Raw genomic sequence first — 26773 nt, 5'->3', positions numbered from 1 at the left:
TCACGTTAATGGGTCTGTGTGCTGGCTGTATTCAGTCAGTAAAAAATACAGACAGCTCATGGACAAAAAAAATATACTTGTGTGATCGACCCGTAAGTTCTTCTCTTGTTTTCACTGGTTGAGAACATTCTTGCTTACATCCAGAAGCTGAAAACACTTCTCACCACTGAGGGTTTGTTACAACTGTATCCATTCCAGACAATCCTCTGTGAGCTAAACACACCTGTAGCAGGAATCCCTCTCCTGTCCTGAATGTTTGTTACATTTTTCCTGTACTGTTACATTGTATCAGCCTCAAGTCCTGACACTAGTTTAGAGGATTTGCAGTACTGGAGACAAGTGTAACTCCATGTTTCTTGCACTGGATGTAAATAAGAATGTTCCCATTAACTGATATCAAACAGAGACCTTGAAAATATTAAGGCCCAATGCACACTAGCGTATCTGCACTGCGGGATCTGGAGCGAGCGTTCACCTCTGGATCCCGCAGTGCAAATACTGCCCATAGACATGCTATGCAAAACACTTTGCCATGCCCTCGAGTGGAAATCAACTGCAATTTTCCACTTGCGGGGGAAAAAAAAATAAAAAAAATCACAGCATGTCCTCGCATCGATGGCTTCCATTGCAGTCAATGGAAGCAGTCGGTCCTGCAGCAATTCTGAAACGTCAATTTCGAAATCACTGCGGATCTGCGTCATCACCAGCGCGTCATTCTCTGCACTGCACATGTGAAGACATCTCACAGATACGCGGGGGTCACCCCCGGGACACAGGGTCTGATTCAGCTGCGAGATCGGCCTAGGAAACCGAAACAAACAGTATACTAGAAAGTTGCAGAAGTGTTTCATTAAACCCCTTCAGTGTGTTGACCAAATATTTCCTCTGTTGCAAATTGCTAAATTATACTTGCCTGCTAATGTTACTTACGTGCTAACACTTAAATCCCAGATCTCCACCCGATTCTCATTGACTGCCCCGAACACCAGCGGGGAACTTGGAGACCACATGATATCATGGACGGCATTGGTTGTGGCAGCAAATGTTAAGATGGGCTTTAAGATATCCTGACGCCACAAATAGATGCACCAGTCAGCTGAACAACTAAGAAAGACATCTGGGCAGAACGGAGACCATGCCAGCTTATACACGGGACCCTGCAATGCGACAGCAAGGAAATGGAACAGTTGTAGTGCAGAAAAGCTCACTTTTAGTTTTCTTTCCTTCCCTTTAAATTGAATGACTTGAGTGTAAATTTTATTAAAATAACAACATTTCGGTAAAAGAAGAATCAACTGAACATATAAATCTTCATTTAAAGTGAAATTGCACCCTGATATTTGTATCAGCAAAAAATGCCCCCTTTCCCCTCCCGCCTGTTTTTTTTCTTGCCATGTTCTGATATAGTGTGCCCCAGCATATACTGAGGAAGGGGTGCCATAGGCCGGAAAGGCATCTCCACTTATGCTGGTTTCAATAAAACAGAAAAGTTGAGCTAATCCCCTGTTGTCTTGTGCCTCTCTAAGACGGTCACACCTATATCCATTATTTACTATTGACCGACAGAACCATTCAAGCGAATGGAATTGAGATGCTATGCCACAGCTGCTATAAAATATGTCTTGTATACAGTGAAGGATGGATTATCAATATCTTAGTCCCTGAAAACACCTTTAGTAAAGTACAGTTTCTATTTACAAGTTCTTCCTCATGTAGACACCACCTCTCTCTAGTGGGACCCAACATGCCTAAGAATTAAGTAGACAGCCCGTAGATTTCAATAAACACCATGTAATACTGAATTTCCCCTGTGGAGGAGCTGCAGGCTAGCTGAACACTTGTTGCTAGGTTCCCCTACAGCTCACTGGAGGAGCCAGCAGTGAGATATACCCTATAATAGACTTAAAAAACAGATTTTCAAGCCAACAATCTCTTAATTTTGTATATTTTTCAGGGGGTGCATGCTCTGTAAAGAAGTAGATATATGTAGGCGACTCCAATCCCTAGTCTCTCTACTCCCACATCTTCCTGTCTCATAAGCCTACAGACATGGTTAGAAGTCATATTACTCATGCACATGTATAGACTGACGTCATGTAGGCATCGGAAGGTGAATCACCACCAGCTCTCGGTTTGAATAAAGTCATTTTTAAATTAAATCAGCTTCATCAGCACAAAACAATCTATTAAACGTACTTTATTAAGATGAGAAAAATCTAATTATCCAGGAACAAGACTCGGGCCTTTCTCATAATTGCATCAGAGAATTCGACTGGGATATTTTAATGTAACAACTCTATCCAGTTTTACCATGAAGCATTTGGTCTGGTTTCTAACCTTAAAGCTAGATCAGTGGTGGCGAACCTATGGTATGCGTGCCAGAGGCGGCAGGCAGAGCCCTTCCTGCTGGCACATGCCGCCGTCGGCCGCTCACCACGTTAGTGAATACCGGCCGGGGGCTGCAGCTTCCCTGTCGGTATTCACTCAGCGGTGCTGATCCCGGAGCGCGCTGTGACTTCAGTGTGTACCCAGGATCCTTGTCCCCCTTCCCCTGACGTCTCCTACTTGGTTCCGCAAGAGCAGGGGGAGGAGGCATCCGGCAGCACACTGACGTCACAGTGTGCACCTGGGATCAGCGCCAGTAGCATCGCCGAGCAGAGGGGCAGCAGCGTCTCCACAAGGAGGAGGAGGGGGTAAGTATATTGGTCTCAGGGGTTCATTATTACTACTGGGGCTGATATAGGGGATACTATTAGTAACAGTGTCCCCTATAACGGCCCCAGTAGTAATAGCATTACCACTGGGGCCGCCGTGGGATGTCACTATTACAGCTTGGGCCGCCGCTGTGGGGGGGGGGGGTCACTATTACAGCTTGGGCTGCCGCCATGGGGGGGGGGCAATATTACAGCTTGGACTGCCGCCGTGGGGGGTCACTATTACTGCTGGGGCTGCTGTAGGGGGTCACTATTACTGCTGGGGCTGCCGCCGTGGGGGGGGGGCAATATTACAGCTTGGGCTGCCGCCGTGGGGGGTCACTATTACAGCTTGGGCTGCCGCTGTGGGGGGGGTCACTATTACAGCTTGGGCTGCCGCCGTGGGGGGGGGTCACTATTACTGCTGGGGCTGCTGTAGGGGGTCACTATTACTGCTGGGGCTGCTGTAGGGGTTCACTATTACTGCTGGGGCTGCTGTAGGGGGTCACTATTACTGCTGGAGCTGCCGTGGGGGGGCGGGGTCACTATTACCGATGGGGTATGTGTACACGTGGCGGAAATGCTGCAGAATATCCTCAGCGGAAATTTCAGTGGCAAATTCTGCAGCATTTCCGCATCCAAAAAGCAGTCAAAATCTGCAACCTGTCCATTTTGAAATAGCCCTGTCCTTTTTAGAATGATGGAGGTAAAAATCCTACATCGTGATAAGCCCCGCCCCCCTGACATGTTGGCACTTTGCAGTAAATAAGTTTGTTTTGGGTTGCAGTTTGGGCACTCGGTCTCTAAAAGGTTCGCCATCACTGAGCTAGCTTATGTTGAGGGACTGACGGGGACAGATGGTCAGGGAATCCCTACGCCAGCCCTCTCCCATGTCCCTACCTACTTGCCCCCCTGGGCTAAGCCCCAGGGCGACAACTGGGACAACTTAGGGGCCCTGCGCTGCGCTAATGACAGGGACCCCAAGGGAAGAGGGACAGGGAGACCGCAGGTGAGCACAGAGTAGCTGACAGGACACCACAACACACAAACCAGAGAGTAGTCAGAACAAGCTAGGTCAAACCGTGAAAACACGTGCGCAGTACAGAAAGGGGAAAACAGAGTCCGAGTCAAATGCACAGCCGAGGTCATAAACACAAGACGACAGGTGAGATGAATTGCAGGTGCAGGCAGACAAGGTCAAAACCACACGCTGGAAAGAGAGACTGGGCCAGCCAGGTCAAATGCACAACTCCCCGCACAGAGGGCAGGGAGAAGTCACATAACAACTCGGGGTGATCATAAAACCGGCCAAACAGCGGACAGGCGCGCCTACGCTCGACGCGGGACACGCCGCTGGCCGCCGCGACCAACCACCAGAGTGGGGGAACCCCAGACAGACACTAGCCCGGGCCCCCGCAGCACCCGGACGAGCAGCTCGCAGCAACTGGGCTCCGGCGCCCCAGTGGTAATCCCAACTCTAACAGATTGTTAGATAGGACCTTGAAAATGAACAGATCATACAGTATTCTGCTGCTAGGGCTGTAATCTGAGGGGAAAACAGTAAGTGATTAGTTTCCCTATAACGCCTAATGCATAGACCTTGTACCCTGCAGTGACAGAGCAAGGCTTTAGGAGTCCAAAATGATGGACTTTCCCGATTAACTAAGAATGCCCCAACAGGGCTTTTATAAAATAGTTTTCTAAACTGGCAACCACTTTAACCCTATACATGGTCACCTTCATGTGGGAGGCTCTATATTGTACCTATCTTTTTCACCTTCCGAGTTGAGCCATCATTTAATGGTAGGGTTAAAACCTAGGGAAACTATAAAGATCACTTTGATATAAAATTAGAAATACCCCTTCAGTCTTTTACTTCTATGAAGAGGTTTAAGAGTTCACCGCCTTGGAAAATCCCTTTTTGTTAGAAGGGTCCCTTGACTATAAGCTGATCACGAAGTGTCCACCTGCCGAACCACTAGAAGTCAACTGTAATCAATGGGAAACCTGGCAGTGAGTATTTAATTACCCTACAGCGCCACTACAGGAGAAATCAGGCATTACACAATGTCCATTCATATCAATAGGGTGTGTAATAAATGACAGGAGATGTCTTCCGAAGCAAAAGACTCTTTATAGCCACTCTGGTCGAAAGATGATGACCCTGAGAAGAAGACCCCCCTCTATGAAAACAGAATTTCCTAATAGAGTGTATAGAAATGGTTTTTCTAACCCAAAGAACCTCTTTTATGATTCAGGCATTTCTTATTTATAGGTTACAGTTACAAATAAAGAAGCAGAGGTTAGGCGTGTCCAATGAACAAGGGACCTGGGAATCCCAAATCTCCCACCCACCTCACCTTGTGTGCGCGGTAAGTATCTAGAAACTGCTCATTGTAAGAACAGGAGCATTTGTGTATGTGTCCCTCTTCTGTCCCGGCAAGATAGATGTTAGAGTCCTGGAAAAGAGAAATAGTTCATACATGTTCAGGTGGTGGCATAGTAAATACGGAGGCTAATTCTGAAAGACTCATTAGTAATTACAATAGGCGACTCCAAGTCTGCCAAAGAATATCCAATTTAATGCAAGAACAAAAACCAACTCTCTACTATACTTTGTTTTTCTGACTTTCCATTTTCGAGATCTCTGCTTACAGTTAGTAAATTGGAACTTTCTTGTCTACATGGTGAGAAATTAAACCCAACATTATATTAGAAAGTGTAAATGTGATTAATGTTCTCTTAACGAGTCACATGAAAGACTACAAAGTCTATTTAACTGCTTGTTACCGTTGGAAGGAAGTCAAAACACATCCCGGGAGCCTGGCGAGAGATAAACGCTTCCTTCTTCTCTTTTTCTCCGGTTGCCTTCTTCAATCGGTCTTTTCCTGTGCGCTTTAACCTCATTAGATCTGCCGCAAAGATAAAATGCACTAAAGGAAAGTGTCATTCACGAGCTGGAGGTGTTCTTTACTGTACAGCGATGAGGTAACTAGATGGTAATCTTTAGAGTTCAGTCAGCTGTATAATAGTGGACACCCTGTCTGGGGTTTTAAGTTAGGGTTACAGGGCAACTTTGGCCGCCACACAGGTCATGTGACCAAATACTGCCGTGTAGTCCTGCAACCTCGCACGCTCGTGAATGGCTTTACGTTGCCAACCCGAGTCATGTTGTACGTACATCGGCTTTGGATCATGATGGTACACAATACCGCCTAATATATCATCCCATCATTGAGTTTTGTTGCTCTTATGTCTCACAACTTTTAATACTCACCACTACAATCTAGTCCTTTCCTGATATGCCACCTTGCTATCCTGCCATCGGCACATATAGACACCAGAATCTCCCCTCTATCCTCCCCTAGGTTGTTGTCTTGTTCGATCCACTTCACCTGCCAGACTGGACACGAGTGCTTATTTGGGTTGTCACTAAAAAAAACAACAAAAAAAACCCACAAAAATAGATTTTACTGACTGCGGATCCTAAAGTTACTGTAAAAAGGCTGAATATTCTATACATTGTACTCTCATTTAAGCTAAGCCTTGGATTTCCCGCTGGTCTGAGATCTCTAAAGAACTTATCACGATTATGAACGTCCGAATGCATGAGAAACCATGATTGGGTCAGGTTGGATCGTGAAGAGTGGATGGACCAGCACTCATTAAGATGCCTTCACTTGGGGAATATTTACTGCTGACTTTGCACAGTGGGAAATTGGCAACAAATCCGCCGGCGCCAAATCTACGCCTAAATGGTGTGAATTTTGTCTTGATTTTTGGTGCGGATTTTCAGCTTTCAATCTCTGCATTTCAAAAAGTAAAAATCCACTACCAAAATCCACAGCATAAATGGACATGCAGCGAATTTAGAATCCGCAGGGTATTTGAAATATTGTTACGATCGTGTGGGCAACCTAAGCATGGGAGCCCACACGATCGTACCCAAAAAGGGATAGAATGGATGTGATGAAAGCACACAGGTAGCACCAGGTCACACGGGATTCAAGCAAACTGACCCTGTGCTACATGGGAGGATGGCATGGCCCTACCTAAGCGGGGACATTGCCCCAATAAGGGATGCCCAGCAGTCTTCGGATCTGGGCCCTAGCTGATCCTAGGAGCCACGCCACAGAACAGGAGACATACACATGCTGCATGACAGAGACAGAACCACAGGATACACAGAGCCAGAATACACAGCATAGAGCAGCCACAATGCAACCACTAGTAACAGATGAGAAGCTGAATATAAATACCAGGTATTGGTTGACATTTTGTACAAAACATGGAAGCTAGTGGGCCACTTCACGGCTCCTGGTTATACCGCTAGTCCCTACACTAACCAGGAGTCCAGCAGAACTGGACAGAGTTCACACAGAAAGCTGCTACAGGACAGGACACAGATAGCAGGTCACACAGCAAACTGACAAGAAACTGACAGAATTTAAACGTACAAACGGACATGAACCAGCAAGACACAGATCACTCAGCAAAGCTTGCAACAGGACAGAACAGAGCACTGGACACACAGCCAGCTGCAACATATAGAAACCCAGACAGACTCCACCCAGAGCTCACATGAACACAGATGGAAATCACAGCAAGTCTATGTGTCCTACCAGGGGGAATAGACAGTCAGCTACACAAGCTGACATAGGGAACCGACTGACACACAACTGACCAACTGACACACAGAATAAGACATAAGGAAAGGGGGGCTGCGTGTACTGCAGACTAGGACTAGTACTACAGGTGTCCAAACAATCTTTAGGGAAGCAGAGAGACACAGACTTAGGCTGGATTCAGACGACCGTATATCGGCTCGGTTTTCACGCCCAGCTGATATACGTCGTCTCTCTCTGCAGGGGGGGGGAGGCTGGAAGAGCCAGGAGCAGTGCTCTGAGCTCCCGCCCCCTCTCTGCCTCCTCTTCGCCCCTCTGCACTATTTGCAATGAGGAGAGGCGAGACGGGGCGGGGCTAATGCTTGGGACTTAGCCCCACCCCCGTCCCACCTCCTTTCATTGCAAATGGTGCAGAGGGGCAGAGAGGGGGTGGAGAGGAGGCCCTTCCCCCAGCCAAACTGACCAGAGGCTGGGTTTATATGTGAGCACAGATCCAGGAGATTGGCTAGTAGGAAGTACCACACCCAGCCAGCTCAATTAACCCTCAACCACCTGTAGCTGTGCTGCTAGGAGTAGATAGTACAACAGATCCCAGCAGCACACGTAACAAATATACTGCGGATTCTACATAGACATTTTCCACTCTACGTGGCCGAAATTTTTAAAATCTTGTCTATTATATCTTGTAGTGTAAATGCTGCAGGTTTTCCGCAGAAAACTCCATTGCCGAAATGCAACAGGATTTACACTCTATGTGAAGGCGTCCTTAGGGTAGGGCCAACTGGAGAGGCTGTAATACAGACAAAAACCATGCTGGCATGTGGTTTTACCGAAATCTGAGCAGTTTTCATATTGATTGTTACTGGCTGTACAATTTTGCAGGCAAACAATATGAAAAAAAAATCACCAACTTGCAGTAAAACAGCAGGTCCGTGTCGTTTTTGATTGGACGGTTATCACATTTCGGTGGCCTGGTAGTTGCACCATGTGGGCATACCCTTAAAAATTCTAAATATTAACATTTTCGGTCACATGGGAACTCAGCTTGCTCCATACTCTTCAATTTCACAGAAATGTATTGTAACACGTCCATAATATGGATTCGTAATAAGGATGTGTTAAAGATGAAATTGCATCCATATTGTATCAGTATTTGATCTGCAGTTGCTGTCATTGGATTTATTTGCAACTGGGCAAATATGGATTCGCTTTTTGCTCAACAGAAAAGAATGCCAATGAAAGCAAATACAGATCAAATACTGATGACCGATGATATCACAAACAGTATCGCAGGCGGTGTAGTCATAGCGGCAATAAGGAAGGGATAACTTAGATAATGAGAGAATGAGCATGGTATTTTTGAGGGAACGGCACTTTACAATGAATGATCTTATTCTCTGCATACCTGCTATCCAGTACTGGGACATTGTCTTTGTTCTGCACGTTGTAAATTGCCACCGTACCATTGTACATGCCAACAGCCAGCAGGTTTGGGGATGATGCGGAGAAGTCCAGGGCGGTCACACCACTCTCACAGTGATAAATTCTCTCTGGCCACTGAAGAAGATACAAATAAAGTGTTCTTAACTCCCTAAAGCTCCAGGATGTACATTTACACCCTGGGAATTTGGGATTTGTATGGACGGAGATCGGGAGCTGATCGCGCTCCATACAATGCGGGTGCTGGCGGCTTCTTACAGCTGACACCTGCCTGCAACAGCTCCGATTGGCACTGCCGATGATTGCAGCTGTTAACCCTTTTAATGTCGCCATCAATTCTGACAGCGGCATTTAAATGTAGCAATTGGAGTCTGAACGACCTCCCGCGATTAGATTGCAGGGTGCTGTTCGCTTACCGTGGCAGCCGTGGACCTTCTGAAAGCCCCCAGGGCTGCCACTGCAGATTGCCTATCAAGCCATACCTGTTGCGTGGCCTGATCAATTACCTGTCAGATTGCAGTATAATGTAATACTATGGAATGAAATCATACTGCAGGAGTGATTAAAATATCGCAAGTTCTTGTCCCCTATGGAGACTAAAAAAAAAAATGTAAAAATCAGCTTAAAAAAGTTGTATTAATTATTTAACAAAGTAAAAGGTAATAAAAGTTAGATTTCTTTTTGCCATATTTCTAATAAGAAAATGTAAATAAAAATCCCTAAAACATATTTGGTGTTGCTGCATCCATAAAAGTCTGATCTATCGATGTAGCATATTATTCACCTCGCACGGTGAACGCTTTAGAAAAAAAAAAAAAACAATGCCAGAATTGCGTTCTTTTGGTCACCCCATCTAAAAGAAAATGTAATAAAAAGCAATCAAAAAGCTATATATACTCCAAAATGGTACCAATAGAAACTACAGGCATCCCACAAAACATGAGCCCTCGCACAGGTAAATTGACGGAAAACTAAAAAACTAATGGCTGTCAGAAGATAGCAACAAAAAAAGTTATTTTATTTTCTCCCAGAGATATTTTATATTTTAAAATTAGTACACCAAAAAAAGTATAAATTTGGTATTATAGTAATCACACTGACCCATAGAATAAAGTTATCATGTCATGTTTGCTGCAGTGTGTACACCATAGAAATAATACCCCCACCCCCTAAAGATGGCGGAATTTCGTTTTTCCATTTCTCTCCACTTAGAATTTTTTTAAGGTTTTTCACTACAACTCTTCCTGCAAAAAACAATCCTTCTGACAGGTCTGATGATGGATAAATAAGAGTTATGATTTTTTAAAAGTAGGGAGGAAAAAAAGGGGAAAAAAAAGACTCGCCCTTAAGGGGTTAATATAGTACTTTTGTTACATCCATATGGAGGTAGTATCACTCCAAAAAGGTGAATGTAGCATTCTGACTAATGAAAAGGGTTGTCCCATAAAAAAGTGTCCACGAGATAGGGAATACCTTCCTGATAGGTGGGGGTCCCACCACTGGTGCCCACAATCCTGAAAATAGTCATCCACATTGTCCCTGATTGAACAGAGTAAGATGTGCACCACTACTCCATTCATTTCAATGGGCCCACTGGAGGCAGCCGAGTTTGAGTGCTCAGCTATCTCTGGCTGTCCCACTGAAATTAATGTTGTGGCCGCACATATGTGCAACTGCCACTCTATCCCTTCAGGGACAATACAGACAGCCATTCTCGGGATTGTGGGGGTCCCAAGAGCCAGACCCCCACTGATCAGTAAGTGATCATCTATCCTGTAGATAGAGTAGAACTTAATTTTGTGAGAGAACCCCTTTAAGGCTCTGTTCACATTGGCGTCAGACATGCCGTCTGCAATTTTCTCAATCTGACAGCAAGAATAGCGCAGCATGCAAAATCATAGCTTGCAGATGATGGCGCTGTATAGAAATACATAGGAACCAGAAGCTTTGAGCTTCTCTATAGTAGGTGCTATATGTGCCCGCTATACAGCTCCTCCAAATGCACTGGTAAAACGAATGCAGTGGTTGGAGGGGCATGAGGGAAGCCCTGTCTGTCTGCGGCTTTCAATGGGTCAGCACTGATTTCATCTCTCTTGGCAATCCTGCTTTAGCAAGAGCCTTAGACAGACAGGGCTTCAAATGACAGAAGTCCCAAATTGTAAAAGAAGAGGAACTTACATAATTGGAGGACATAGCACCCACAAATGTAACTCTTTGCAAACATCAGTTTAATGCAAACAGTTCTCACTGTAGCTCTATTTCCCTCAAAGTCCTTCTTACCGTTGGGTTCTTCAATGACCAGCAGCACGCCAACCCTTCCTTCTGTTCTTTATAGCCGAACTGTCCATAACCAACAGCCAGAAGATCCTACATGAGGAAAGTGTGTCGTTATTAGAGAAGCTGGGACAGGAATGATCAGGACTTGTTCTCTATTAGTGGCCTGACCTTCTTTGAATGCCTTGTGCCACTTACTGGGTTTTTCTTGTTCCATGAGGTGCTGCTCACATTGTGTCCTTTGGTCACCTCACAAACAAAAGACCACAATCTGTCTAAACTAGGAGATACGACCTTGTGTGTGACTTCTGCATCATCTGCAGCTTCTGGATCTGCAATGTAAATGGTATCAAAATTGAAAATGTAACAAATGTCAAAAAAAAAGTATCTCCACCTAAAAATATCTAAATATTACATATAATGAGACAAAATCACCCCTATTGGGATCATTGTGCCCACTGCAGGGATCATGGTGCCCACTGCAGGAATCATGGTGCCCACTGCAGGGATCATGGTGCCCACTGCAGGGATCATGGTGCCCACTGCAGGGATCAAGGTGCCCACTGCAGGGATCAAGGTGCCCACTGCAGGGATCAAGGTGCCCACTGCAGGGATCAAGGTGCCCACTGCAGTCAAATATGGCAATATGTTTTGTTAAAAGGATTGTTGCAAAAGCAAAACCTGTGTTTGTACGGCTTATTAGGGCATATGAACATCCTAGAGCAGGTCCCCCAATCGGGATCCCACGCTATAACCCAGAACGGAGAGACATTCAGTAAGAACGCTTCCCGTTTTGTCGGACGAACTGCCTTTCTAGTATTACAATATGGCTATTGGCGTGAGGGCCATCCTGTGATACTACATTTCCCCTAGGCCAGCCGCGGCAAGAAAAATAAGTAACTGGTTGCAGCTTCCCCTGGCAAAAAACAGCTTATTGTTAGGGGTGCCAATAGCAGGATCCAGGACAATGAGGTCTTTGCCCAAAGCCCCGCCTTCTGGGAGGTGTTATACTTCTTGGAACAATCCCTTTAAAGGGATTTGTGTTTTGGCACTAAGACCTTGATGGCCACAAGTGTCCAGGATTCTCGCCAATCATCAGAACTAATGTTTATCCATGCACGTTGGCTCATCCATACTTGTGGCTGTACATGGTGCTGCAGCTCAACCCGATTCACTAGCAGTGGCCTTTTTAACCCTATAATCATAGCCGATCATTAAAACAGATTCCACAATCAATCATTGATAACCTAAGGATGGCTTAACAAGGGGCGACTTTTCTGAGCAACTATCTGAATGATCGTTACTCAAGTCTTAAGCTACCCTAGGACCAGCAGTTTGTGGTTGACTATCTTCTTCAGATGGGATGGATACCAGGAAAACGATAGGAAATTTGAACTTCCCTCAGATTCCTCTTCTATTCTCAGACTGATCTTATAGCTAATGGCAGTGCTTCATTAAGAACATGGAATTATTATTTGCATTGGTTATCCATGTACCCACACAGTGAAAAATGATTGACTGCTAGGAGCCTGACCTCTGGGATCCCCTAGGGATCAGGAGAACAGCGCACCCCAGGTCCTCTGGGTGAATGGAGCTCTAGTATGCATGCGTAACCACCACTCCATTCACAGTCTATGGAGATAGTGGAGTACTTTGCTCAAATATCTCTATAGACGCTCATTGTTATAAAGACGTATATAAAGAGTCTGACATTGGCTTGCAGGAATGCTGCCTTCCAATAGGTGGCGCTGCAGAGGTATTGTTCCATCTTCCTTATTTGCATATTTTCCAGAAGAGCATGCATGGCCTTATAAGTCTCCTCACTCACCTTCTAGGTGCTCTCCTTAAGGAGAGACAATACCCTTCCTGACTTACATCCCAGGCCTCTCACTAACCAAACCAGAAACCTACTGCACACTGATGAGGAGCAAAAACCCTGAAACAGCTGTCTGTGTATGGCTTTCTGGCTTTTGGTTTTCAATTCTCAGTCATTGTTACAAAGACCCGTATAAAGAGTCTGACATTGGCTTGCAGGAACGCTGCCTTCCAATAGGTGGCGCTGCAGAGGTATTGCTCAATCTTTGCAAATATTTCTGTCACATCTCGTAGAAGTGAATGAAGCAGCGGTCACACATGCGCTGCCACTCTATTCACCTGGCATACGTGGAGTATGCTGCTCCCCCCGATCTCTGGGGCTCCAATTGGTTGGGCCCCTGGTAATCAATAATTTGTCACGATTAACGTGGCGTAACCCCTTTAAGACAATCCTTAACACTTTATAAAGAGAAGCTACACATGTATGTAGCATATATAAGAACTGTAAGCAGAAATCTGGAAACGCACCTCTAATAACAGGTAGCTGCCGATATGCCGCAAGTTTCCCCTGAAATATGTTTTCTACCACAACTCTCTCCATGATGAAAAGGTCTTGCTGGAACTTCTCGGATTCTAAGATTTCTTTCTCATCTGGCTCATCGTCATCTGGAAGACGGACAACTGATAATCTGTCTAGATCTGTGGTGCTGCTGGAGAGGACGTCTGAAACGACAGAGTTAAAGTAGGAGATGCATCACTTGTATGCTAACCTATAGAGGTCATTAGAGATGAGCGAGTATACTCGCTAAGGCACATTACTCGAGCGAGTAGTGCCTTAGCCGAGTATCTCCCCGCTCGTCTCTAAAGATTCGGGGGCCGGCGGCGGGCGGGGAGTGGCGGGGGAGAGAGGGGAGATTTCTCTCCCTCTCTCCCTCCTGCTCCCCGCCGCAACTCACCTGTCACCCGCACCGGCCCCCGAATCTTTAGAGACGAGCGGGGAGATACTCGGCTAAGGCACTACTCGCTCGAGTAATGTGCCTTAGCGAGTATACTCGCTCATCTCTAGAGGGCAGCATATAGATACTGCTGTGTAAACAGAGGATGTACCCCTAAAATAAAAGGTCAAAAATAAATTAAGCCATGGAGTCAAACATTTTTTTGTTCAGCTGTTCCTAAATTGTATCTGCTTGTGGAAAAGCTGTGCACCAACTGATATGGCTGTCATTAAGGTCTGACACCCTAGGTTCTTAAACAGGAAATCACATCATAACTAGGCGCATCCGTCATTCAGGGGGCATAAAATAAAAGCTACATTACATTTTGGAATGTAATGTTATTGTAATGCTGAATCTGTAATTGAAATCTCAATATAATGAGCGAATTCTGACTCTAAGGCACTATGTACTGAAAGTACTAAACAGAGCTATAAACCAACAGTGCTATCAACAGCAGCTTGCTGATGGTTTCCATGTATCAACAGAAGTTTTTTTTTCTACTCTGCACATAGAAAAAAAAAAAGAAAATTTGAGAATAGGGATCCTGTGTCCCCCCTCCACTTAGCTGTGGGCTCTCTGCTTCCCCGCAGTGAGGTCAGAGTGAATACAGCAATGGGCACATACAGTATGTATGGTGCTGCTTCATTAATTTCAATAGGGCTGACAGAGACAGTCAAGAGCTTGGCTATCTCTAATATCCCATTGAAAATGAATGGAGTGGCACCATGTATGCATGACCGATGCTTCATTCAATCTCTTCTTCACTGTGGGAAATGCAGCAAGCCCACAGCAAGGGGAAGGGAGAACACAGAATCCTAGTTCTCAGGATTAGTGGGGGTCTCAGTGGTGAGACCTCCACTGATGAATCTTTTATCACCTATGTGTATAGAGTATAAAAGTTGTTTTTGGTACAACTCCTTTTAAAAAAAGAAAAAAGTCAAGAATGTTAACAAGCAGCAAAATTTCCACTGAGGGAAATTCGGTGGGTTTTTTTTGTGTGGATCTGCATCAAAATTTGCATATGTGACATACATTTTGACAAAGATTTCACCTCCTCATTTGAAGAAGTGAAATCCACTTTGAAAATGCACAGCATAAACGGAGATCCTGAAAATTAAAAAAAAACAAAAACTACACAGCAGCAGGACAATTTAAAATATGTTTTTTTTTCTATACTAATATGCAGCATGTTTTCCACATGCAAATCTATGGAAAAATCTACACAATGTTTATGCTAGGTGTGAACATACCCTTAGGGTGCATTCAGACGATCGTATATCGGCTGGGTTTTCACGCCCAGCCGATATACAGCGTCTCTCTCTCTGCAGGGGAGGGAGCCTGGAAGAGCCGGGAGTAGTGCTCTGAGCTCCCGCCCCCTCTCCGCCCCTCTGCACTATTTGCAATGGGGGAGAGGCGGGACGGCGTGGGGCTAATTCGCACCACTTAGCCCCACCCCCTTTCATTGCAAATAGTGCAGAGGGGCGGAGAGGGGGTGGAGAGGAGGCAGAGAGGGGGCGGGAGCTCAGTTCCTGCTCCTGGTTCTTCCATCCTTTACCCCCTGCAGACAAGGACACCGTATATCGGCTCTGCGTGAAAACCGAGCCAATATATGGTCGTCTGAATCCACCCTTAGGGTGCATTCACACATGGCGGTTGGCTGTAACATACAAATCTGTGTCAATATCTGCATCATTTGGTGTGGATTTTGACATAGATCCTCTGAAGACTTCACCCCTTCAATTGACAAGGTGAAATCTGCTGTGGAATGACGCCAAAACCTGCACCAAATATTGCAGATTTTAACATGAATTTTGGCGCAGATCCGCGCCTAAATCCGCAGCAGAAAACACAGTGTGGATTTTGGTTCAAAACTTTATTTTAAAACTCAGATCCTCGCAGCTGATGTAGTTTTGCCTAATTACTACCTCTGTCCACTGACGTCATTGACGCTGTCCTTCTGCTTGTGGTGGACCTGCTGCTGGTGATGCTCTCTGATCTACTGGTTGTCTCTACGACGGGCTTCACTGCTGGCGGGCTCTCTGGAGAGTTATAAGAGTCATACAAGTCCCAAACTGAAGCCATGACACCTACACAGACAACAGAAAACAAGAGGAGATTCTGAGCAATGTTGAATTGGCATTGTCCACCTTTACATGTATGTCAGTGAGTTACTATACTTTAGATAAATGGTGACTTTTAAGAAGGGCATTATTTAGTTATTTATGAGGTATTGGTCTGCAACCTATGGCTCTCCAGATGTTGTGAACCTGACAATCACAGACATCGTAACTACTGAGCCACATCGTTATGTTCCTGATAGCTCGTCAACCCAATTAAGACAGACATATTGTACAAAGATAAAGCCCATTTAGACACAACCATTATCACTTAAAAGCCATATTTTGAGCGATAATCGTTGTGTGTAATGCGCTGCCATCGTGTACTATTCGTTCATCATTGATTTCTAGCAAACTAGAAGTCAACGATGACTCTTATCAGCGGCGCACACCGATTTTCCCAGCGGGTGGCGCTGATAGCATTCTTTCGCCTGGTACCCTGGTAGTTCTCAGTGGGACACCAGCTGAAAGCTTCGAGAACAATGCAGCTGTTTGCATATACAAAACAGCTGCTTTGTTCTCAGAGCTATCACGATGGTATCCCGCTCCGCCTGCATTAACTCTAATTAGTACTAATTAGCTACTTAGAGTTATGCAAAGATGATCGCTCGAAAACTGTCACTCAAACTGTCGTTTGAGTGATTTTTGAGCCATCATCATTCCATGTAAATGGGCCTTTAGGTTTTGCAAAAAAGCCTATGGTTAGCAAGATATCTGCCAAACTCATAACCCAGTATGGTGCCAACACATGAGGAATCCTCCCCTTCCTTCCCTTTTCTAAAAGAGGTTACTGAGGATTAGCTCAATTGCAGGGTAAGAAATAGTGCAAGCCCCCATCTTGATGTAAACGTGATCACATGTTAATGAAGTTTGCTCTATCAGTCGTAATAGACGAGGACGTCTTTTAAATGGATTTCTGGGATGTTAATATTGCTAGGCAATCTTTAGGATAGGCCAATAATGCCAGATCAGTGGGAGTTTGACAGCCAACATCCCCACTGATCTGCTGAATGAAGGGGTCACAATGATCTGGCTAGAGCCACATCCTCTTCACTGCTTACTAGTCAGTAGTGGATGTACCTGGTACTGCAGCTCACGTGAACGGGACTGAACTGCAGAGAGCTGCAATATCAGAAGTAGCTGCTACAAAATGTTAGTCAACAAGGGAGACATGGCGCTCACTGGCCCCTTCCATCAATGGGTGTGCAAGGATCTGGACCCCACCAATCTAACATTGGTGGCCTACCCGGAGCCTCGTGTGGTGCTCTCGCTCATGACCTGAAGGTTGTAAGTTCAATCCCAACATGGTTCAAGTAGCCGGATTAAGGTTGACTCAGCCTTTCATCCTTCCGAGATCGGTAAAATGAGTACTCATCTTAGTGGGGGGTAATAAATAAATTACCTGAAAGCGCTGCGGAATAAGTTGGCGCTATACAAATAACAAGATTTATTTATTTTATCCTAAGGACATACTATTAATATCAATGTCCCAGAAAACCATTTTACATTCTTCTTGTATGTTACAAAGTGCTTCCAAGCATATGAGAAGATCCAAGTTCAGGGTTGCACAGAAATAATATTTGAATTGAGGTTAACCATTTTTCACAGGTAAAGTAGCTTTGATCATTGTAGATATCTTGTGCACTGCGCACGAAGCAGACGACGTTCGGGGTTATGTTGCTGCAGATCAACATAATCAGGACAGATACATATGTGAATACGCATAGTAGTTTAGGCTGATTGATTATTTCATAAATGCTAATAAAACCTTACTAGCATCTTCACAGACAATTCGTTCGCACTGAACCTCTTTATTCTTGGGAGCCCCATTAAGCGTCTGCATCATCCTCTCAATGTACCGATCGTTTCCGGCTCTATTCTTGCAAAGATCCATATAGGTCTGATTGCGTAAGCTGTATGGAAATGAAAGACAAATTTTATATTCAGTAATCTTTATGTTATAATTGAGACATCCCCCTTACGTCCCACAGCAACACAACCAAGGGGTTAATTCCGCCCCTTTGCAAAATTAGGACAGATTGCATTTTTTATGAAACTATTAACTAGAACCCTTTGAACCTATAAGAAGGATGTCTAGCTCCTCCCACCAGGGGCGTAACTATAGAGGGTGCAGGGGATGCGGTTGCACCCGGGCCCACGAGCCTTAGGGGGCCCATAAGGCCTCTCTTCTCCATATAGGGAGCTCAGTACTATGAATAAAGCATTATAGTTTGGGGCCCTGTTTTATTATAGTTTGTCTCTGTGCAGCATGGTTTAGGTATGGGTACGGGTACAGATAGAGGAGGGGCCCCAGCTCACGTTTTGCATCATGGCCCCTGAGCCTTTAGTTACGCCCCTGCCTCCCACCCTGTGTTTTTTCAGTCCCGTGTGGACAAGAACCTGTGGTTTGTTAAACTGCTGGCTTACTGCTACTTTTCTATTTTACATTTACTATGGTGGACTTCCTAGATTGTGCTGAGAGATGCACAAGGGTGTTGCACTAACCCTATACGGGGTTCTCAGCAGGTTAAGCTGCTGTTTGCAGCCTGCTACTGTGTGCTTAACTTGTTGCACTAGTGCAAATTTATTTTTCCTCTCTAGGTAGTCTATCCTAACATCTTCCAGGATGCCGTACAGAGACGGAGGCACAGGAGCCTTTAGTTTCTGTGTTTCTTATTAGGATAAGTATTTTCCTTAGAAAGGAAGCTGCAGCAGGGGATTCCTTCAGTCCTGCAGGGATAGGAGGCTATCACATCCAGGGTTTAACCTTGTTCTCAAAAGAGCCAGTGGTAGCAGTGCTTGCCCCATTGTAGACATAGAGAGAAGATCGTGACCTCCTCCCAGTGCTGTGACAGCAGCGGCAGGGAATTCCTTCATCCCTACGAGGAGTCCCCTCATCACTGAACATGGCAGGGTGTTCAGTGACGAGGGGAGTCCCCACGGGGTGAAGGAATCCCCTGCCGCTGTTGTCATAGCAGTGGCAGGAGATCGCGATCTTCTCCATTGCTTTCAATGTGGCCAGCGCTACTGCTGCCCAGTTGAAAGCAATGGGATGAAGGGAACCCCTGCAGTGATGCAAAGCTGTTTTCACATGAAAATGCCTCGCATCCAGGGGTTTTTAGAAGGTTTGCGAGAGTGATATCGGGCTGTTAATCACTCTTGCAAAGCCAGTGTGCAGGGCCCCTCAGGTGTCTCTGCGGCAGGTGAAGCTTCACCTCTCCTTGGCTCCAGTTTAGACTATTTAAACTAGGCATGATGCTCCTCTGTGAGGGAAGCCTGCACTTAGCTGATACTTATTCATCTTGGAGTACCTAAAGGTATTTGTACTCATGTGATTCAAGCTTCGTATAAATCCCTAATGAGGTCTTTTTTGTTGTATGTTTTCAGCAGGTTCTGGCGACACAGAAGGAAAGCACCCTCCACATAAATGCACCTAGCTGCAAGGACTGTGATATCCACTTGCCTGATACCTACGTTTTCTATGTACAAGACTGTCGCTCTTGTGACTTTGCTGGTGAACAAGAAGGATTAATTTAAAAAAAAAACCCTACTGGAATAAAAGAGGGAATACGTCCTTCCTTTATTAGATTGCAGAAAATTGCTGAAGTCCACCTGGTCATGCAACCATGATATTGACCAAAGGAAAGCTCCTGTCTCCACCTGTTACATCAGTAACACTCACAAACTGGTGAAACTCTGGCGGAACTTGGAAACAGCAGACATAACCCACGGACAGACATAACACACTGACTGACAAAACACGACCGAGCATACCCACACGCATAAACAGATGTAAATAAATACGATGCGAGGTATTGGTTCGTATTTTGGCCTAGATACGTAAGCCCGAGAGCCCACGTCAAGGCTCCCTGTTGTCTTGTGGGTCCCTACTCTGATGAGATAACTTCCACATGAAACCTGCCTGCATGCGAGGCGATCGTCCCGACAAGGACGGCCCCGCGCTGGAAACTAGGGACCTGTCTGCATCCTAGATGATGAAGCATGCATAGCAGGACACAGTTCACACTACATGAAAGGCAAACTGCACAGATATGCAGGAACATGACACTGATCAAATAAGATCCTAGCATTTGCCGAACTGAGGGAGTGGGTTACAAGGGTTACATACCCTGCAGCCTCTAAGGACAGTGGCCATGGATGTTGGAATCCACCAATGTGTGTAACAGCTCACCAAGCCCTGGAAATGGGTAGTGATGGAGCAATAGGCCCATATGTAGCCATAACCAGCCATCATGTGTTCCACAGGAGCTAAACCATGACTTGTAACATTGCCGCTGCATTGGACGCCTCTTGCTGCAGCATGAAACTTCTAAGTGCTGATACCTGCGAGGTAATGCTAGCTCTTAGCCTGTAAAGTCTACAGCCAAGTTCATCACAAATAGAGGTACCCTCCAGACATGTAATCCTCCTGAGGCAGAAGCTCAGAGTGAGGCATCAGGAGGCCCCAAAGCCCCCAAGCAGGGCATTAGGATGGATGGTGGTCAGAGGTTCTGTGCTAAGGTCACAGTTTGCCCTGGAGGTACAAGTTCAGAACTCACTACAGTTAACTGGGCGCAGAGTTCTGATGCCAGGAAGTCACCTCCACATTTCTTCTGAGCTGCTAAAATATGACCTCAGATTCCTGGGGGTCTTTATATCGCCCTGTAATGTGTGCCGCCCTGAAGACTCCAGTCTACAATTTCCAGAGAGAGGAACAGAAGCTTACTCTTCTGTAATTGTAGCTTCTATGCATTTAAACATATGAAGGTCAAGTATGGTCCTTAACTACTTCTGCAGTAGGTTTAAAGTCAGAATGGAGACAATCAGTTTCATGAGCTTTTTAGGCAAAGGATATTTGGCCTCTCTGAACTGGAAGAATACTTACCTATTTTCCTGCCTCACAGGAAATCGTTAAGAATAGCTATGCAGTAAAATGCCATATCAAGTACCTGCAATTCACAACTCCTCCTTTCAGGATCTTCTCAGCACCTCACGCCTTTATGTAAGGTGGTAGCCACTATAGCTTCCTCTTTAAGAGCACAGGGAACATATGTGATTTCATACCTGGACAATGAGCTAATAAATGCATCTTCAGACTACTATCCAATTACTCCAACACTTAGGTTGGAAATCAGACTGAGTAAAGTCGGATATCAGGCCATCAAGAACAAAGATGTTCTTAGGCTTTGTCATGAATTCCCTGGAGATATTTCGCTGCCTAAGGCCGCCTGCAGACGGCCGGGTCGGATCCGGCAGCGAGAATTCTCGCCGCGGGACCCGACCCGAGCGCCTGCAGAGAGTAGAGCGTACTCACCCGCGCCCCGCAGCTCCGGATCTTTCATGTGCCGGCTGCCGGGCAGCCGGCGCATGCACAGACCGGAGCCGGCAGTGGGTAGAACATGACGTGGTTTGTTTGCCGTGTGAGATTTCGCGCGGCCAAATCGCAGCCGTCTGCATAGGATTGCGTTTGTTAACGCCATCCTATGCAGGCTTCCAGCGGCGGAATTTCCTCCTGTCTGCAGGCGGCCTTACTCTTCTTGGTAGGAAATCATCTTGGTAGCAGGGTCTTATTTCTCATGTGAGCAGCGCTAAAGCAGTTCCTTGCATCCATGTCACTTATGCTCTCTACAGAGAGAGATCCTGAGCCTATAGAAGTATAACACTGGGGGAATTGAACAGTACTTAGGAAATCTCTGAGTCAAGTGATCCTCGATCCTCTGGATCTTGCTGACTACTAATATGTCTCAACTAGGTTGAGTAATACCTCTGGAAGACTATACAGTCCAGGCTTCATGGAGTCTCTAGGAGAATTCTAAATCCTCAGACCTCAAAGAACTTAGAGGCATATGATATACTCTTTTCACCCACTCAGCAGAGGGAGGAGTAGTTCGTATAAAACAGACAACAAAAGCAACAAGTAGGGTGGCATCTGATCAGAACCCCTTCAAGGAAGTGGGAAGGATCATTGCATGGACAGAGCTGAACTTACCCCATATATTTGCTGTGTATGGTTGACCAAACAAGCCTAAACAATCCCAGGAGCATGGTCTCCTTAGAGCTTCAAGCACATCACCGAGATGTGGGGAATACCAGAGACTGGTAGGATCCCTTATTAGGAGGACAATCCCTTGCCAGCAGATGTCTGTTCATCCCTTGGAGATTCATGCTACTTTATATTTTTCCTCCAGTTTCCATAACACCAAAGAGATTGATGAAAATCAGCCAAGACCAAGCCGCGGTAATAGCCATCATACCGTACTGGCCAAAGAGGTCATGGTTCATCCAGCTCATATACATCAGTAGAGGATTTTATTGGACACTTCCCTCAGTGCAGAAAAGTCATGAAGACCATGCCACTGTCCAGGTCTCAATCCATCAGCACATATGACCTCTACAAGAAGAGGTCCTGTGCACTTGGAACCACAACTCAAGAGAGTTGGACAACAAATGCTTCCTGTCCCAGAAAGTCTATCGCTCCTGCAAATGGCAGAGCCAGCTGGAAGATGAGAAGTCCGCGGTCCAGCCTCGCTGCATCCTGTTGACTACTAATACATTCCAACTAAGTTTGGGAGCCCATCTAGACAAATGTCTACTGCGAAAGCTCTTTGGCATCCAATCTGAGAGAACTCAGGAGCTATTTACAGAGTCCTCTACACTTTGCTGCCCAGATTACAGGAGGAGCAGTCAAAGCAAAGATGGATGCATAACATTTGTCTTGTATATCATCGACCAGGAAGGCATTCAATCTGAACCCCTTCTAAAGAAAGTGGGAATGACCTTGTCAAGGCAGAGAAGAGGAAACGGTCTGCAAGAATAAGACCTACCATCCTCAAACCTATAGCAAAATGGATCCTGGCCCTAAAGGCCTTGGTGAGAAGGATCCTAAAAAGGGGTCTGCAAAAATTAGATCTACCATCCTCATACCTATAACTAAATTGGTCTTGGCTTTAGAGGCCTCTGTGAGAAGGAGTCTAAAAAGCGGTCTACAAGAATGAGACCTACCATCCTCAGACCTATCTCAAAATGGGTTTTTGCCCTAGAGGCTTTGGTGTAAAGGATTCTGAAAACTGTGTGCTAGAATGGGAACTACCATTCTCAGATGTATGGCAAAATAGGTCCTGGCCCTAGAAGCCATAGCAAAAAGGATTCTAAGAGGGGTCTATATCATGAGATCTACCATCCTCAGACTGGTGACAAAAGAGGGACTTGGTTTCAGTCCTAGTATTTTTTACTAATCTCCCTTTGACCCTCTGGTGAAGGTTGCACATATATGATTATCCTTAAAGGGTTACATATTTTTGGCCATAACATCTGCCGAGTTTATAAGAGAGATCCAAGCCTTGTAATCTGGATTCATACAATGGATTCCACCCTGACAGGGTCTTGGTAAGGATACTGCCAAAGTTCCTTCATTGATAAATTGTAATCAGGTCATCTCAGTTCCAGTGCTTTTTTCTGAGTGTTCCTCTCAGGCTTTATTCCCGCGAGCGCATATGCGGCACATTTTCACGCCCGGGCGTATATACGCTACCTATGTGAAGCATTGGTTCGCGATGCATTCGTTCACATGGGCGATTATATGGCCCATAAATACACCGGCAGCGTGAGAAAGAGAACATATACGTGGCCGGCGCATATACGCTCAGCCAAAAGATAGTTCTGGAACTATCTTTTGGCCAATATACGCCGGCGGATCTTATAGACTTCTATGGGTGCAGGGAAAGAGAAGGGAGAGGGAGGCATATTTGCAGCCTCCAACGCTGCGAAAAGCTTACAGGTGCCTCTATATAGGCATTGAAAGGCAGAGTGAGGGATTTGGCAGAGTGAAAGTTTTCCGGGGTGCAGCATATTTTTTCGCTAAAAATGACGCTCGCGGTCGTGTGAATGGACGAGAAAACGCTGGCCGTCATTGCAGAAAAATGCCCATTCAGGCGCTTATACGGAGCAGGCGTGAAGCGTAAAAACGCCGTCGCCATATAGCTGCTCGTGAAAAAGAGCCCTTAGAAGGGATATGGTCTCCGTTCCTAGATCTGTCCAGTTGTCCCAAGATCTACTTAGCTAATAGGAAACATTAGGAAGGTTGAAAATTTATTAATTCTTTAATTTGGGAGAAATAAGGCTTTAACCCTTTCCAATCCACTGTCTGACATCTGAAGACATTCTGATTGAAGGCTGTACAGCTCCGATGTAGGAAGACGTCCGGCGGGGTATTCTTATTGTATATTACTGGCCGCTCTGTTGTCGGGGGGCTCTCCAGCATGTCCGATACCACATTACTGGCTTTAGTCAGCAGATGGCACCATTGTATAATGGCAGAAAGAGAAAACCCCCTAGGAAACCCTGAATCGAAAATTGGATTGCAAAGGGTTAAAAGCCGCTTTACCTAACCTGAGTAAATGAAGCAAAGATATCTTTTAATCTGGTTAACAGGTTCCAGAATTAATAATCCACCTAATTTTGCTAGAGCCCAGACTACTAGAGTAGTGCCCACTTCTTGGGCTGAGTAAAGTCTGATCCATCTTGAATTAGATTTGCTGTGCAGCTTGAAGTCGGTTGTATATATTTACAGCCACTATAGGTTGAAATTTTGGGTCTTGGAGGAGATGACTCTTGTGGCCGGCCAACTTTAAGTTCTGGCATGCATGAGGGCCCTCCTTATAGGGTAACTTATTGCTAAATCCCCTTGGTTGGGCTGCTGTTGAATTAAGGGAAGCGGTGATTATGATTGATAATCTAATTCCCCTTAGTCCTTTCAGCAGAACAAGCTTCCCGCCCTAATTACAGACTATTACTTTATAATTAACACAAGATGGGAGGGGCTAGACATCCTTCTTATAGGGTCAGGGGGCTCTAGTTGATTGTTTAATTTGATTCATTAAAAAATCCATGTGTCCTAATTGTACACACGGGAAGGATTAACCCCTTGGTTGTGCTTCTGTTAGTACTAAGGCAGCATTCATACGACCGTATATCGGCTCGGTTTTCATGCCGAGCCGATATACGTTGTCCTCATCTGCAGGGGGGGGGGGGGAGGATGGAAGAGCCAGGAGCAGGAACTGAGCTCCCGCCCCCCTCTCCACCCCTCTGCACTATTTGCAATGAGGAGAGGCGGGATGGGGGTGGGGCTAATTCGCCCCATCCCACCTCCTTTCATTGCAAATAGTGGAGAGGGGGTGGAGAAGAGGCAGAGAGGGGGCGGGAGCTCAGTTCCTGCTCCTGGCTCTTCCATCCCCCCCCCTGCAGATGAGGACACCGTATATCGGTTCGGCGTGAAAACCGAGCCGATATACGGTCGTGTGAATGCAGCCCCCGGCAAACAGGTTCACAATCAACGCTTATCAGTCATCATAGACATGACATGATGATTTAATGTATAAGGCATACTTGATGAATTCTGCTTGTGGATCATCGCTAGCGATCACCGCTGCCGGCATGTCCAGCAGCCATATTGTATCTGTCTCGCTGAGGTATATATTGATTGGCTTATCTAGATCTTCTTCCTTTGGCTGCTCTTGGATGTCATCTTGCTTTAAGTGGAGATCTGTGGAAGTGTCATTTACAAACATTTCAGACTGAAAAATGATGAAAAATGTTTAGCCATAAATCAACAATTAAGATGTCTCCATTGACATATCAGCTCAGCTAATGTGCATGTTTACTGTATATCAAAAGGATTAATAGAAAAAAGAAAAAAGCTACCCCACCTCTAATATGCCCACCAGCCAATATTCTGCCTCCCTGCCCTAATTTGGGGGCTTTTAGGGTGTAGCATTGTAGATGCAGGCATTATAGAAATGGAGCTTCTGCGCATAGGAGACCATTTGCACCTTCGCCCCATCACAAACTCTGTGATCAGCGCAGGAAGGCAAAGTTACAAAGTTGCACCATTTCCCAAAAGTTCTATGAAGGTGGAAAAGTTAAGCAGCTGTGAAACATCAATGTTGGTGTCCGTCCTGTGAGAAAATAGTAATGGGAGAAGCCCCCAAAAACTGACATCCAATGTTGTTTGGCAGATTATAGGAATCTGTTGGTAACTTTATACAGAAGTAGTGACGTTACCAGGTAAGCTGAGCCCAACATCACGCTTGAGTCCTGGCTCCTCAATGTTTTCTAAGAAGTCAGTGTCTTGACTCGATCTTGACATGCTGCTTCCTCCAAATGTTGACCTGAATAGGAGACAGATCTTTTGGTTTAAAGCGTACCCAATGTTATTATTTTTTTTGCATAAATCAGTAGAACAATAGTAAATATATGACCTTTGTAATAGGTCTAATTAGGGAAAAGTGTCGCCTTCTTCGCCTTCCAGCTGCCGGTAGTCCCCCTTCACTTACCTGCAGAAACTGTATACATTTTTACACATCAGAAAAAATCCATCTAGTATAAAATAGTAAATAGAAGACAAGCAGGAGGGTCAGCGGCAGGATCTATCCCTCTACGTGTAAATATAAGTAAAACAGTAAAGGGGAGACAGGGACGGTGGGTTAGGAAGGAGGAGTGACTGCAGGATTGTTATTATGCATCATAGAAGAAGTCCTCAATAGATTGTTCTTTAACCCCTTAATGACACGGCCTATTTTGGGCTTAAGGACGCAACGATTTTAGGCGGATTTTCATCTCCATTTTTCAAAAGCCATAACTTTTTTACTTTTTCGTCGATGCGGCCGTATAAGGGCTTGTTCTTTGTGTGGAGCACTGTAGTTTTTAAGGGGGCCATTCTTGGGTACATAGACTATATTGTAAAACTTTTATTATTTCTTTTTTTTAATAACAGGGAGAGAAAACGCATCAATTCTGCCATAGATTTTTTTTTTCTA

At 45.3% G+C, this 26773-nt stretch overlaps 1 protein-coding gene across 2 annotated transcripts in view; it reads right to left on the bottom strand.

The window, feature by feature from the left end:
- DNAI4 (dynein axonemal intermediate chain 4) overlaps positions 1 to 26773 on the bottom strand; it is a 43178-nt gene that overhangs the window by 5653 nt on the left and 10752 nt on the right. For both annotated transcript variants that reach the window (XM_066597661.1, XM_066597662.1), the window contains exons 4-15: positions 26019 to 26125; positions 25344 to 25500; positions 17733 to 17872; positions 15768 to 15929; positions 13376 to 13570; positions 11231 to 11364; positions 11039 to 11125; positions 8724 to 8875; positions 5971 to 6125; positions 5484 to 5605; positions 5054 to 5152; positions 931 to 1157 (exon numbers count right to left, since the gene is read on the bottom strand). In XM_066597661.1, the coding sequence (XP_066453758.1) occupies positions 931 to 1157; positions 5054 to 5152; positions 5484 to 5605; positions 5971 to 6125; positions 8724 to 8875; positions 11039 to 11125; positions 11231 to 11364; positions 13376 to 13570; positions 15768 to 15929; positions 17733 to 17872; positions 25344 to 25500; positions 26019 to 26125 (1737 nt within the window). The remainder of the gene's footprint in view (positions 1 to 930; positions 1158 to 5053; positions 5153 to 5483; positions 5606 to 5970; positions 6126 to 8723; positions 8876 to 11038; positions 11126 to 11230; positions 11365 to 13375; positions 13571 to 15767; positions 15930 to 17732; positions 17873 to 25343; positions 25501 to 26018; positions 26126 to 26773) is intronic.

This window comes from Eleutherodactylus coqui, chromosome 3 (genome assembly GCF_035609145.1).
Source record: "Eleutherodactylus coqui strain aEleCoq1 chromosome 3, aEleCoq1.hap1, whole genome shotgun sequence".
Classification (NCBI taxonomy): Eukaryota; Metazoa; Chordata; class Amphibia; order Anura; family Eleutherodactylidae; genus Eleutherodactylus; species Eleutherodactylus coqui.
This window is presented reverse-complemented; position numbering and strand designations above follow the sequence as displayed.